The 15,494-nt window shown below is 42.7% G+C and overlaps 1 protein-coding gene across 2 annotated transcripts in view; it reads left to right on the forward strand.

Annotated features, from left to right (window-relative positions):
* VOPP1 (VOPP1 WW domain binding protein) overlaps positions 1–15,494 on the forward strand; it is a 109,748-nt gene that overhangs the window by 44,838 nt on the left and 49,416 nt on the right. For both annotated transcript variants that reach the window (XR_008296925.1, XM_027046065.2), the window contains exon 2: positions 6,153–6,211. Coding sequence is in view for 1 of the 2 variants with exons in the window: in XM_027046065.2 (XP_026901866.1) it covers positions 6,153–6,211 (59 nt within the window). In the remaining variant the exon portion in view is untranslated. The remainder of the gene's footprint in view (positions 1–6,152; positions 6,212–15,494) is intronic.

Here is a 15,494-nt window from a genome sequence, read left to right on the forward strand (position 1 = left end):
CTTTTAATTTTGGTTATTGATTAATTTTCATTTCCTGGACATGAGGATTTTTACCTACTTGAATTAAGGACCTTGACTGAGTTCCCCTACCATTCCTTCATGAAAAACTAAGGCAGATAAAGCTAACAAGGAAGCTTTCTTCAGAATAAGTTATGAGAGTCCACAGAATTTTCCAAGGGATATGTAGCTGGGCCTAATTTGTGTCTTATAGTCTACATGTCCCCAGAATCTTCAAGATAGTAATAGACAGTGTTATATACCTAATAGTTATTTGCTGGCTGATTGGTTTCTTCTGTAAGACATCAGACGATCTTTTATTTCTGTTATTTAAAGAGTTTCTCTGCTTTCTTTCCTTTAATAAATGTTGCTTGTGAGAAGCCTCATACTTTTATTTAAAAAAAAAAAACCAAGGTTCCTTGGAGGCAAGATGTTCCTGAAAAAGACAATATCCATAAGCCCAAGGATTAAGTAATTAGCACTTAGGAAGTTGATTAAAATTCCAGTACAAGAATTTGAGGCATGCTGACTCCTATTTATTGTTTGAAATTCAGAGACCTTGATATAATTAGCTGTTACTCCCTCCATAAATTCTTGCTCTGACTTCCACAAGGCCTCCTGCTGCCCTCTCTCTCTGTCCCTGGTCCTGAGCATCAGCCCTGCCAGCATCCAAGAGGCTCTCTTTGTTCAGAGTCTGTGCTGAGTGTAAATGCCCACTCTAATTGGGCTGGAACAGAATGCAGCCTACATCCGGTGGTGTGTGTTTCAAGTTCAGCTTTTGACGAATGTGAAAGAAGCACCGAGGTGCAGCCGGGCATCTTTCCCCTTTGACAGAGAGTCCTCAAACTGATTTTCCCAGGGCCTTCCCACCATGTTGAAGAAAGTTGAGGACTTACTGGTCCAGGACAGACTGGTGAAATAAGTTTAAAAAAAAAAATCCTTGCTTTCCAGGTGTCAGTGGGATCAGTTCTGTTAGTGAAACACTACTTTTCCAGTTGGCTATTCATTTAAAGATCCAACTCCATCCCCCTTTGAGCAAAAGGAGAAAGGGTGGGATTTAGATAAAATCCAGTGTTCTGAATCCTTTAGGCACTCGAGTCCTCACTCCTGTGTGTCCCAAAGTCACAGGCAGCTTCATTCTGTCAGAGTCGACTGTGTGCTGTTGTGGTGCAACACTTCTGTTAAGTTGGAGTAGGAGAAGGTTGTACCATTTTATTAAACGGTGGCATCTGGGACCTCCTATTTTCAGCACAGATAGATTCAGAATAATTTATGTCAGTGTGAGGATTGCTGTTGGGGATTAGCAAAGGATATGTTCTTTGGGCTTATTTAGATCCTGGCTAAATATGGATGACTATATTTAGGAGGGCTCAACTACATTTATAGACATCCTAGTCCTTGAATAATAGAGCACTGGGGTTCTTCCCTGACTGCAGATGTCTTACAAACCTTTCCAGTTTAAACCTTAGATTACCCTTCACTTGCTCCTTATGGTAGACGTTTTCTCACAATCCTGTATATTCTGCTTTGTGAATGTTGCTATTATTTATGATATCTTTGAAAAAGAGATGGCTATGCTTATTACTTTCATTATACACGTGGGAGGAGTATTATATTATGAGTGCATTGAGGGCCTACCGTTTGCCCAGAACCTGGTAGAGAACCCTGGCTGTTGAAGATGCCCAGACGGTAGCAGAGAGCAGCTGACAAGACCTCTCCTAACAAATATAGTTTCTGTTTCAGTAGATGGTCAATCCCTAAGAAGCCATGATAGTACCTTTGTAGAATGAGTAGGCCTACATTTTGGGTGGACAGTGGTTTTTTTCCCCTAGTTGATATAGTTAAAACTTGTTTTAGGGCGGGGTTTGTTTGCTTTAGAGAGATTTTGGAAAACTAAATAGTGTGCAAATGTCAGATATTACATACTTAGAATCTTTGTTCTCAGAAGGTTTGAAAGCATTGCTTCTACTTGGATGATCATAGTAAAGTGAATCATGTGTTGCAGAGAAGTAGGAAAGCTTGTTTCAGGGCACACATTTAGAGATGGAATTCCTGGCTGGGTGTGAGATTCAGAGGACTATACGCTGATCTGGTCAGGCATTTTGATGCATTCAATCTCAGTGACTTCATAAAGCCATCTTATAAATTCAGCAGGGAAGACAGACGATCCTGTTTTAGAAATAAGACAGCTGAGGTGCAGACTGACTGACACCATGGCTGATAAGTGGCAGTCAGCTTGAGAACCCAGCTATGTTCTGATTCATCTTTCCTCAGTGGGATGAATCCACCCTTACCCCTTGATGTGGGTGTGTTTTCCTAGTGGACCCTAGCACAAAGCCTTCCTTCTGCCTCTCCCCATACCAGCCATCCATTTGCTCACCAAGTCACTTCTGAGAGCCTTTGTTGGTAGACTTTCACTTGGCGGAACCGGCTCTCAATCCTGGGTGGTTTCTAGCAGGGATCTTCCTTTCCGCCTCCGGCCCTCCGGTACCTGATCTTCAGTCCTACCATGAAGCTCTTGGATTGGTGTGCAAGCTGACTTTGACACCTGCGATTCAGTTAACAAACATTTAGTGAAGGAAAGACTCGATGATGAAAATTCCCAGAACTTCTTAGTCCTCATTCAGTGTTTTCAGTTGACTCATGAAATATGTCATTCTGTGTTCTTCCAATTATCCAGCTGTAAAAAGGAATAATACCCCATTCTAACTTTAGGGAAGTATTATCTGTGTGTATTATTATATAACATTTCTTATACAAGAAAGCTGTTGTAAAAGTTCAGCTACCAAAAGTAATGAAGAAGTTACCTGGATATTTGCAAATGTCAAAAGCTTAAACAAGCTTCAAGTAGCAGTAAATGAAACTATGTTTTAATGGTAAATAGCTCAGCTTCAAAAGTGTTTATCTCTTCTGCTTCAGAAAATGTGGCCACAAAATGTTCTGTTTGGTAAAGATTATTTTTATTTATTTTGAGAGAGAGAGAGAGAGAGAGAGAGAGAATGAATGTGCACAAGCAAGGGAGGGAAGAAAGAGAGAGAGAGAGAATCCCAAGCAGGCCCCACACTGTCAGCACGGAGCCCAACACGGGAATCAATTTCAGAAACTGTGAGATGATGACGTGTGCTGAAATCAAGAGTCGGTTGCTTAACCGACTGAGCCACCCAGGTGCCCCCACAATAACATTTTCTGAAGAGAATCTTTTCTAAAGGAACAAATGGGGGTTGATGCTTTTCAAACTAGGTTTTATTTGACTAGCTTAATGAAAAATGGTAAAAAGGTGATTAGCAAATAACTGTGAACAAAAGTAATGACCAAGGAGGCCCCAGTGAGGTTACTGAAGATCTCAGCAAAAACACCAGAAATAACATTTTGAGATCAGAGGGAGAATGGGATGGAAATAGTGTCCTAACATCTGAGGGCATTGGGAGGGTGTGAAGAGGAGTGTGTTCTCCTCACAAGTTTCTTGTGAAGCTCTTCTAACTTCCCAGCTGTTTGCTGTGTCTGCTTCCTTCCGGCAAAAAGTGATGTGTGCGTGCAGTGCCATGATAGTCCTTAGTCGATTTTTGTGGTCTGAGAAGAGTAGATTCTTTACAAATTCCTTTTAACTTAACTTTATTTTTCTCAACATGAAAGAATTTTACATGATTCCAAAGTCAAACTGTGAATAAAAAAGTATACACAGAGAAATGTGTCATCACTCTCTCTCCCATCTCCTAACTCAGCCCCCATGGGGTAAGCGTTCTCATTAGTTTTTACTATACCTTTCCTGTAATTTGTTTAGTAAGAAATTAACCAAATGTAGAATTTTCCTTTTCCGTAACAAGCAGCATAGTGGATGCACACTTTTGCCTATTGTCTTTTGAGTAACACTGCATCTTAGAAATCATTTCATACTGTTTCTGAGAAACCTCGGAACAAGAGACTTCTTGTTGGCCACGTTGTGTAGATTTATCGTCGTGTATTTTACCAGCCTGCTGTGAGTATCTGTGTCATTGCCGAGATTTTGCTATTAGAAATAATGCCATGATCAATAAACCTTTGCATATTATGTTTCATATTTGTGGAGAGATGGTCAGTGGTTAAAGAGAAATACATTCATCGTTTCCCAGACACTGCTAGATTTCCTTCCCAATCGTCATGTCTGATAGTGCCTGGGAGCTGTTCTGTACGTAACAGTTTGGTGCTTTTCGATACCCTGTCGTAGTTCTGAAGTTTCACACGTACCGCCATAGGTCCCATACACACATCTGTGCATGTCACATGCCCCACCACACGGGCAGCTGAGTGTCGAGGGCAGAGAGAGCCTCCTTTCACAGAGTCTGTCAGGCTTAGAGACAGAGCTGGGAGCAGGATCCTGATGTCTTGGTCTGGATCTCTCTCTGCCACCCTGTAGTCATGGGGCAGTATGGGGAGAGCTGAGTGTCAAGTTCTAAGAAAGTGTGCCTGTCTCCAATAGTGATGGAGAATAAAGAAGGAACATTTAACATGCCACCTGGAAGAACGCCCTGGTTGCTCAGCTTATAATAGAGGACTCTAGTGAAATAAATTGTAGTTTAGGGCAGACACTTGAAATTTCTCTTTCTTGCCAAAATAAATTAATTTCTTTAGCTGTCTGAATTTCCTTTCCTGAACTGGACAGGATCTAACAGAGTCTAAATTAAACTCATTTTCCATTCATACAGCTGGGTCACTTTGGGCTGCCCGAGTGTGCTTTTGGGTGTCCTAAAGCACATTTAAACCACCCCCCCTCACCCCCAGTGTTTCACGCTGTTTTCATAACCCATCTGATTTAGCCAGTGTAACACATAATATTTGCTTTCGCCTCTCCACTCTAGAGTCAAGGTCTATTTCCGAAATGTCTTAGGAGCTATTCGGGAAGACTCTTGCGGGAAGGCATCGCCATACACCTGCTAGCACTGGGCAAGGCAGAGGGCAGATGGCGGGGGTCAGGCTGGGGAGTTGGGTGAGACAGACCCTGCCTTGCCCAAAGAAAGCTTTGTTTTCGTGACGCCTTTCCCTGTGTTCCCACTGGTAGCTTTGCACTACTATTTGGGAGGTATTGTTTATACATAGGGTCGAATGAACTGGATCATGAATGTAGGAAGTTGTGAATTTAAAAAAAATGGTAGAACAAGCCGAAGAATTTTAGAAATATCTTGTTTAGGTCCAGGACAGTGTTTCTGCTTGGAGCTCTCACTGAGCACTTGGTGCCGTCGGCTTGCTCTCACTTGTTGGAGGCGTGTGAAGCAGTCTGTGCAACAGGGCAGCATTTGCACCTGCTGTGCCCCCCACAACGTCAAGTGTGACACTTCCTTGGAAAGCACTCGGGAAGCTCTTAGTGTCTTTCCTCATCACCCTCCCTGTTTCTCATCCCTGGAAATGAGGGCAGGGGGCAGTACTGATGCTGGCAAGTGAATCCTGCTTTACACAGTCTGCCAGATGTGTATCCCCATGGAAGGATCCATGATTTGAATATGCCTTTTGGAATATTCTGAAATAAAAAGATCTGGAAAGGTCAAAACTGTTGGAAATACCTTTCAAACACGAAAGTTGGGGAGAAATTGAAATAATTATAATATTTTAGTTCTAGCATATTTTAGATTTTGGAGTATAGTAATATGTGAATTTTAAATTTTGTTAACTTTATTTATTTATTTTGAGAGAGACAGACAGTGAAAGGGGGGGGGCAGAGAGAGAGAGGGAGAGAGAGACTCTCAAGCAGGCTCTGTGCTGATGTGGGGCTTGAAACCACAAAACCGTGAGATCATGACCTGAGCCAAAACCAGGAGTTGGGCACTTAACCAACTGAGCCACCCAGGTGCCCCCGTACTGTGTGAATTTTTAAAAACAGATTGTCTTTAGTTTACTTTTTAATGAATTGGTCATGCCCATGTATGTAGGGAAATAGAAAGCTAGAAAAATTACTGGCAAAGAGATGTTTTCCTATGTTTTCTTCTTCCCTTTTAAGAAATATAAAGACATAAAAAGTCATTGTGGAGGGTGGATCTCCCTCTGATGCAGGGTCTCCCCCAACCCTCTGCTTTCTACACTTCAAGATGTATCAACTTACCTTTCCTTGTGTCTTTTTGTCCGGTCGTCTTAACAATATGCAGATGACTTTCCACTGACAAAGGTTTTCTTCCTTCTATTTTCAGTGTACAGAGGCCAAAAAACATTGCTGGTATTTTGAAGGACTCTATCCAACATATTATATGTAAGTATTTGCATTTTTCTGTTGGTTTGATCTTGTGGTCACATCTTTCTCTGGGAATTAATTCTTTAATAGGTAATAGGACAGCTTATAGGATGGGGAACAGTCAGTTTGGGGAGGTCTTCACCCTTGGTTTCACATGCCTCTGCTCATGATTGTGCAGGTGACTTCCCTAAGGACATTCGGCCTGCTCCAACCACTTACTTTGAAGACAGCATGGAATACCATGTGCTTTGTTCTGTGATGCATGTGGGCTCATACACGATTGGACAAGAGGGGCAAGGTGTCTGAGCAGGGCCAGAATCATGTTGGTTTAGACAAATTTTCTGAGGTAAAGGGAGCAGTGGGAGTAGAATTTTGAACTTGAGCTGGATAGGGAAAAAGTCCTTAGCTCAGTTGCTGGACTATGTGTGCGTGTACGTGTGTGTGTGTGTGTGTGTGTGTGTGTGTTGACAATGAATACAAAGATCACCTGGCCTGTCTCCCCCCCCCCCCCCCCCCCAGACAGGTACAGTCAGCCTTTCATGGCTCTTGGCTTCAAGCAGGATATGTTTCTTCCTATGCCCTGGGTGCCTGCTGGTGTTATTCTAATTAAAGCATTGTTGTCTTTTACCCTGTTGTTTTTAAGGGTTTTTTTAAATGTCTGCTGAGTTAGCCACGTACTATGCTGAGCTACCTGCCTACATGGTCAGACTAACTCTTAAGAAGGTTACCAGTTATTATTTTTATTGTATTTTGCAGTTCCATAGGTTTTGAGAGGAATGCCCCAAACCATTTTTTCCCCAAACTCCGTTATTTTTGGTATTGAATTTTATAAAACATGATAATTTTCAGTAACATATGTAATCATAGCAGAAACACTATATATTTTAGTGTATAAGGAGATTGGACAGGAAATAATAATAGTAGCAAAGAGTGTTATTTGTTAATTGGCCAATAGGTACCTTTTTATTACCTGCCATTTTGGGGTGAGTTTCTGATCTTGAAGAGACAAATATAGGAGGAGGAAGGTTGCCCACCTGTGAATGGGGACATGTTGACAAGCAGGAGTCCTCAATGCCCAACATTGCAGGGCTCCTGGCAGAAAGCCTCTGCAGCTGCAAAAAGACAAAGCCCACTTGGAAAAATCAAGCAGCAGCCTAAGGACTTTAATTACAGAGTTGTCAGCTTGAATAAAAATGGTTATGGGATGGCATGGAGGTAAAATATTTAGATTCTTAGAACAGTGGATATTCCTTGGGAATCCCAGTTCCTTGATTCTGCTCCGTATGCAAGATATGGGACGTCTTCCTATGTGTTCCTCCTTGAAAACGAATCTTTCTCAAAGTGTTCTGTAGATCAGCTGAGGAGCCATTTCTTGTTTTTTTACAGGTTGGGAGTTGGAGGTCATTGCTGTTCTTGTATTTACTTGTTTGTTTGTTTGTTCCTTTATTCATTTCCTTATTCGCTCCATATTTGGAAGGTGTTTTGTATTGACAGAGAATACAGAGATAAGCCTTGTTCTTGTCTTTAGTGTGGTGGGTCTGCTGGTTTGGATCCTCTCATGTGTGGGGGCTCTAAACATTGGAAAGTAAAGTCACTCAATTATTAGAACACTGAGGCTCAATATAAAACATAGTAATAGTAACACTGAGAATTTACTATAGCCTAGACATTGTCCTCTGCCCTTTCCATAAATTAATGTCACTTAATCCCACAGCCACTTGAAAACTCCAGCCATACTCACTAGTCTTGCCTGTGATCTCTGTTCCCACTGCCTTCATGTGAATCCATACCTGCATTAATGCTCTTCTGAACCATTGCATATACTTTTTTTTTTAGCCAGCTTTAGTGAGATATAATTGACATATAACATGGTATAAACGTAAGGTGTACAACGTGATTTGATATACTTACATATTGCAAAATGATTACCACCATAGCTTTCGTGAACACCTCCGTTATGTCCCATAATTGCTATTTCTTTTTTGTGGTGAGAACACTTAAATTGACTCTCTTAGCAACTTTCAAGCATATAATGTAGTATTGTTAACTATAATCACTGTGCTGTTCATGACATCCCCAGAACTTATTCATATGATGACTGGAAATTTTTACTCTTTGACTCATACCTCATTTCCCCCACCCACAGACTCTGGCAGCCACCATTCTACTCTCTTGTGATGAATTTGGCTTTCTGGATTCCACAAATAAGAGATCATATGCTATTTGTCTTTCTCTGACTTATTTCACTTACCATAATGCCCTCAAGGTACATCCATGTTGTTGAAAATGGCAGAACTTCCCTCTTTCTTTGGGGTGAGCTATATTTCACTTTATGTATACACTGCATCTTCTTTATGTATTAATCTGTTGATGGTCATTTAGATTGCTTCTAGATCTTAGCTATTGTGATAATGCTGCAGTGAACATGGGAGTGCAAATGCCTCTTCGAGATCATGTTTCATTTCCTTTGCATGCTTAACCAGAAGTAGGATTCCTGGATCATGTGTTGTAATTTTATTTTTAATTTTCTGAGGATTCTCCATACTGTTTTCCATAATGGCTGGACTGATGTCTAATCCCAGCAATGCACAGGGTTCTGTGTCCTCACTGACACTTGTTGTCTCTTATCTTTTTGCTGGTAGCCATTTTAACTGGTGTGAGGTGATACCTGTGTATGGTTTTGATTTGCATTTCCTTGATGATGAGTAACGTTGAGCACCTTTTCATGTACTTGTTGGCCATTTGTTTATCGTCTTTGGGAAACTGTTCATTTCTGCCCATTTTTATTTTATTTTATTTTATTTTATTTTAATTTTATTTTATTTTATTTTATTTTAATTTAATTTAATTTTATTTTATTTTATTTTATTTTATTTTATTTTATTTAGTTAATGTTTGTTTATTTTTGAGAGCGAGAGAGACAGAGAGTGAACAGGGGAGGGGCAGAGAGAGAGAGAGAGGGAGACACAGAATCCGAAGCAGGCTCCAGGCTCTAAGCTGTCAGCACAGAGCACGATGTGGGGCTCAAACCCATGAATCATGAGGTCATGACCTGAGCCGAAGTTGGACTCTTAACCAACTGAACCACTCAGACGCCCCTGCCCGTTTTTAATTGGATTATTATTATTGTTATTTCCCCCCATTGAGTTGTACAAGTTCCTTGTATATTTTGGACATTCACCCCTCATCTGAGAAGTGGTTTACACATATTTTCTCCCATTCCATAGATTGCCTTTCATTTTGTTGATTGTTTCTTTTACTGTGTGTAGCTTTTTAGTTCGATGCAGTATAGAGCCCTTTAACTGATGTTTGCTTTTGTTGTTTGTGCTTTTGGTGTCATATCCAAAAAAATCTTTGTCAAGACCAGTGTCGAGGTGCTTCTTCCCTATATTTTCTTCTAGGATTTTTGGCATATCAGGTGTTATAAGTGTTTGATCCATTCCAAGTTAATTTTTGTGAGTGGTGTGAGACAGAGGTCTGGTTTTATTGTCTTGTATGCATTTTTCCAGTTTTCCCAACACCATTTGTTGAAGAGACTGTTCTTTCCCCATTGACTGTTGGCCTCCTTGTTGAATGTTCACTGATGATGTATGGAAGGGTTTACGTCTGGACTCTCTATTCTGTTCTGTTGGTCAATGTATGTATTTTTATGCTCATACCATTTTAGGATTTGTTTTTTCTATTTCGGGGGAAAATGCCCTTGGAATTTTGATAGGGATTGCATTGAATATGTAGATAGATTTCTATCTTTTTTCAGTCTCTTCTCTCATCAAGGTCTCACGCCTTTCTAAATTACTGAGATTTTCTTTCACTTCCCTGCCTAAAAACATCAGGAACAAAGCCCAAATTCTTAGCCACCTTTAAACCATAGCTTTCTAAGATATTGCCTGGTTTTATCTCCTTTATTAAGAGTCCCGGGGCACCTGGGTGGCTCAGTCAGTTAAGCGTCCCACTTCGGCTCAGGTCATGATCTCACGGTCCGTGAGTTTGAGCCCCGCATCGGGCTCTGTGCTGACAGCTCAGAGCCTGGAGCCTGTTTCAGATTCTGTGTCTCCCTCTCTCTCTGACCCTCCCCCGTTCATGCTCTGTCTCTCTCTGTCTCAAAAATAAAATAAACGTTAAAAAAAAAAAAAAAAAAAAAAAGAGTCCCATGAGGGCAAGGACCAGGAGTTTTGAATATTTGAACAACCAGTGCCTAAGATAGTGCCTGGCACACAGCAGGCACCCCCAAATGTTGAGTGGGTGCATTTCCTTCCAGTCCCCACCATCAGGCCAGCACTGACTTCTGCAAGCCAGTTCTCTGGCTGGCAGGCTCTTTGCTGGCTGGAAAGCCTTCCTTCAGAATTCCTTCCTTCTTCCTCATTTTGGCTCTGATATAAAATCTTTGAGAGTCTTCACACAGTCTTGTGTGCCCTGTGAGTGCTCCCAGGATGGACCACAACCTGTACATTTATTTAACCCCACTGGTTGCCACAGTGCATGATACTGGCTGTTTACTTTCATCTTGGCACAGTTTATTTCCTGCCTGTTGATTCTCCTGTTTTTATTTCCCATGTTGTGGCACCTTTTCCTTAATCATAGACTTTAAGTGCTCCAGGGTCCAGAAGATCAGGGTGCAAATATTTGTTCTATAACTTTCTTTTAAATTGAGGTGAAGTTCACGTAGCAAAATGAACCATTGAAGTGAACAATTCAGCAGCATGTAGTATATTCACAACATTGTGAAGTCACTGCCTTTCACCAGATCCACACATTACAGCCACTCCACTATTATATAGTGGCCCTTTGACCTTCTCAGTTAGCTTCTTCTTGAAATGCGGACATGAGTGTTGACCTGGCTGTATAGCATGGGCCTGTGTGTGGTCAGCACTGAAATCATACACAAATATATACACACCCAAGGCCAGCTTGCATCTCCTCTGTGTGTGTGTACAAGGTTGTTTCTTCTACCAACTGAGCTTGCCACTTCATTGCACCAGCAAGGTATTTGACACAGGTAAGATTTCTTCCCTACTTTCCATCAAGTTGGGGTAATGGTGCATTTTTATCCAAGAGGAGTGAGGAGAAGTGGCTTGGATAAATTCTACTCCATCCACGTTTATGCTGCTTAAGGATAGATTTGCTACAGGCCAGATGCTAGGCACAGAAAGAGCACAACCCCAATTAGAAGCACTTGGGCCTATGGAAGACATGGGGAGCACGGTGTTCCCCAGAGCCAACTGGATCCATCATGGTTTCCATGGTGTTGGCACAGATGGTGGTGCAGGTTAAGGCGGCTTATGGCCAGCTTGAGCTCGCCTTCACAGGGAGCCTGAATTTCAAGAGCCAACATCCAGGCTGTGCCGTGCGGTCTCTCCACTGGATAACCAGACCTGCCTCTCGTTTAGTGTGCAAGGTACGGCTTGAGGGGCTGAGATGGCTGCACTCTGTTCATTCCATCCACAGACATGTGTGGAGCGTCTGCCAGCGTGTCTGTTGCTGGGATACAACGGTGTAGGGCCGGGATGGTGCCTGTGCCCCAGGGAGCCGCAGTGTAATCATGTGTGGCTGAGCAGTTCTTTTTGAAGCACCTTTAATATTCAATCTAAAACCCATGAATTGTAACAGATCTCACTTAAAAAATACATTCCTGGTATCTTCTACCTTTCATTTCTTCTGGGTATAGTGCTTTGTATGAAATTCTTCAAAGTACGTAATTCCTTGACGATATGTAGACTCAAGATGGCGTCCTCTTATTCTGTGACAGGACTTTTTCCCCCTGCAGAAAATATATTCCAAACAACACCTCTGTTTTGTGCTTACAATTTATCATGGACTGCATTAGGGAGAGGACATTTAGTTTGCGAACTTGTTTTAGAGATTTTACTTTTGCATTTGAAATCTGATTTTGTTTATCTCACCAGAAATCCTATATGGCATCCCTACTTTCCCTGCCTCTCTGTGTGCTTCTGAATTTTATTCCAGCACTACAGTTACCAAGCTAATAGAGGCTATTTTTTTAAGTTAGTTAGGTTTCCACTGTAGCTACCTAGACATACATCTGTCTCTCTCTGCCTCTCCTTCAGTCAGTTTTTTAATTTCTTGCACTTGTGTTTTTCTTAGTGCCTGTTGAGCTAGAAGTCTGCATACATAAACGTACAAACAAAACATTACCCTTGTTTTTGAAGAACAAGTCCCTTGGAAATCCGAACAGAGAAGCCACGCGTTTCAGACTTCCTATTTTTTTTTCTTTCCCCCTGCCCTTCACTCTACTACCTTTCTTTCTTGTCTACAGGCTGCCCTTCCAAAAGCCTTTAATTAAAATGTGCCTCTTTTTCTACTTTGGTTCAGGGCTTCCTTGTCGGTCCTCCTGGCAACAGGAGCTATTTTGAGCCACTCAGAATAACTGGGTGGTCATGTGGACTCACCAAATCCAGTTCCTTTGCTTTCAGTCTCCACTTGAATTGTTCTTCTGTTAGGGGCTTGCTCACACAACCCTCCACCCACCCCCACCCTCCCGCTTTGTCTACACAGCATAAAACACCATGAGAGCTGCAGGAGGCACGAGGTGGAGAGATAAGGGAAGGTCCTTGCCAAGAAGCATGTCCCGGGGTAGAGGCAGGCACAGGGCCACACACATCCAAAGGAGCACTCTTGTCCTCCCTATTTGTTTAGAGTCCAGAAAGTATGCAGTCAGAGGTGGCATTTGTCACCGAAGAGTCTAAATGCAGTGTCATATTCTGGAACTTGCTTTGATGCCCAGGTAGCGGTAGGAGGCACTGAATTCCTTGTCGGGTGCCTGGGAGCTGGTGTCCTGTCTCAGGTAGTGTACCCTCTGCTCCTGAGGGTGCGGAAGGACAGTCATGCCGCACAGGAGAGCTAGTTCTGGGCCCTCCTGTTCTCACCAGCTGAGCAACCTGGCCGATCACTTGGCTTTAGGCCTTCTTTCTCCCGTTAGAAAGTAGCTGTGGTAATGGTAGCTACCACATTCAGTTGCAGTGAGGGTTGACACTGCTGTGCATGTTCATAATGTGTGTATCATCACTGATATGGCTTGGGGAGGGTCGGGGGTCTGTGTCCATAGATGACATCATGGGATCCCTGACTTCATATACAAGGATTGCTGCCCCAGAGGGACAGGAAGATTAGATGAGCTTGTCTCACTGTGAGACATGCTCTTGATGACTCTCGGAAGGGCCCTTCCCAGCCTGGGTCCCATATCCAGAGGTTGGCACAGGGTGCCCTTGGTGCTGGATTGAATAGCATCATGGCCATAACCAGCCCCTTCCTGGGCAGTTGTGGGGGAGGACCTCGCAGATCAGGAGCAGTGTCTCTCCTCTGTTCAAGCTCTTTCTGCTGAGATTTGCAGTCTGAGGCTTGTCCCAGAGACTCTCTTGTCCTCAGTCGCCATCCATGGACGGACATGTATCTTCAAAACCAGAGGTGGGAGACAGCTTGCAAAGCAGAAGTAAGTGCAACATGTTCCATGGGCATGTAGATGGGTAGGTTTCCTAGGGTGGGGCTAGGGACCTCAGGGCCTCCTCCAAAGTGGACAGTGGTGTACGAGCCTCGCATGGAAGGCTGGCAGTGCCTTACAGCCCCAGCTCACTGTATAATGGTCACCAGGATCCACCCATATTTCCATGTCTTTTTCAGACCAAGACAGAGTAGAGCGTGTCCCCGTGTTTTCCCACACTGTAGCTGACACAGGGTCCTCTCCAATGTCAGGGGAATTGTGAGGGAATTAATGACAACACAAGGACTGAAAATAACAATAGCTGACATGTACTGAGCGCTTACTATGTGCAGTGCCCTTTCTGAGCTTGGCGTATGTGTGATCTCCTTCAGAAAGCTTTTGATAGTGGCCTCTCTTCCTTTATCTCTGTTTCAGCTGAGGGATGTGTATCCTTCTCTGGTCCTTTGCTACCGTGTTCCATCATCAGACTTACTGTTGCCAAAGTAAAACATTGGTTGTCTCCTTCCTCCCTAGCCTGGGAATCTTTTGAGGGTATGAGTTCTGTCTTGCTGATTTCCATATCTCTGTGCTAACACAGGGCCTGACACAGAAGGTGTTTGGGGCACATTTAGTAACTGAAACAAATGGTGGGGGGTGGAGAAGGCAAGAGTGAATCACTGTCAGTCTTTGGTGATGGAAAATGTTTTAGGGACTGGAAGACAAGACCTTCTTTAGTCCTACTCTGCCATTAGGTTGCAGTGTTATTGTGGGCAAATCTGACTTTCCTGAGTCCCAGTTTCCTATGCTAGGTAATCTCGAAGGTCTCATCCTGCTTATTCTATGACACCTACTTATTCTATGGCTGTCTGTGCAGAGTAATTTACAGCATAGAGAATAAAAGGTGAATGACCGAGGAGGCTTATGTATTGTAGCAGAAACAGCATACCAATGTGGGATGGATTTCAGCGTAATAAGGGTCCACCCTTCCTGCCAAATACAAAACAGCCACTTAATATTTTCTTTCAAAGCAACGAGTCATTTTTCTTCTGCAGGTCTTAGTATTGACACAACAGTAGGAAAAAGAGGTTAATCACACAGTCAGCCAGCAGGATGGATCTAGGCGCCTGTGACCACTTACTGTTTCAGATTCTGAGGTTCCTAAGATATTTTCCTAGGAGGTGCTGAGCTGGAGCTTTGCGACAGTCATGTGTGTGAATGCTTATTCAGACAATGACTTTTTTTTCATATGATTTTAAACAGGCCAGAGGAAGCTGGTCATTTACATGTGCATGTTTCCTGGTCTTTATGAATAGAAATGAATCTAGTAATCCCTTCTGGAAAATTGAGGGTACGTTAAAAGTGAGTTGGGTAATCTTCACTAGACAACAATGATTTTGAAGCAAGATAACCTAGTGGCCCTCTGGATAGCTGGCAAGTGGGAAAGGTTTGACCCAAAGGTGGTCCTTGATTTATCTGTATTTTCACAGAATACTAAGAAAACCTCAAGACCATACCTATCCAGTTTTACAAATGAAATAACTAGCAACAGGAGAGGTTAAGCCATTAACCTGGGTTTATGGCTTCTTTAGGGATCTTTTGCCTAGTGGTCACATCTGTGGCTGGAACAGAGGTGTAGAGTATTTGAATTCTAGATGTTTCTTTTACTCACTTAGTTTAGTTTAGTTTATTTAAGTTTATTTATTTATTCTGAGAGAGACAGAGAGAGTGATCAGGGGAGGGGCAGAGAGACAGAGGGAGACAGAGTCCCAAGCAGGCTCCACACCTGTCGGGCTCACGAACCTCAAGATCATGACCTGAGCTGAAACCACGAGCCGGATGCTTAACTGGCTGAGCCACCCAGGCGCC

Source organism: Acinonyx jubatus, chromosome A2 (genome assembly GCF_027475565.1).
Source record: "Acinonyx jubatus isolate Ajub_Pintada_27869175 chromosome A2, VMU_Ajub_asm_v1.0, whole genome shotgun sequence".
Lineage (NCBI taxonomy): Eukaryota > Metazoa > Chordata > Mammalia > Carnivora > Felidae > Acinonyx > Acinonyx jubatus.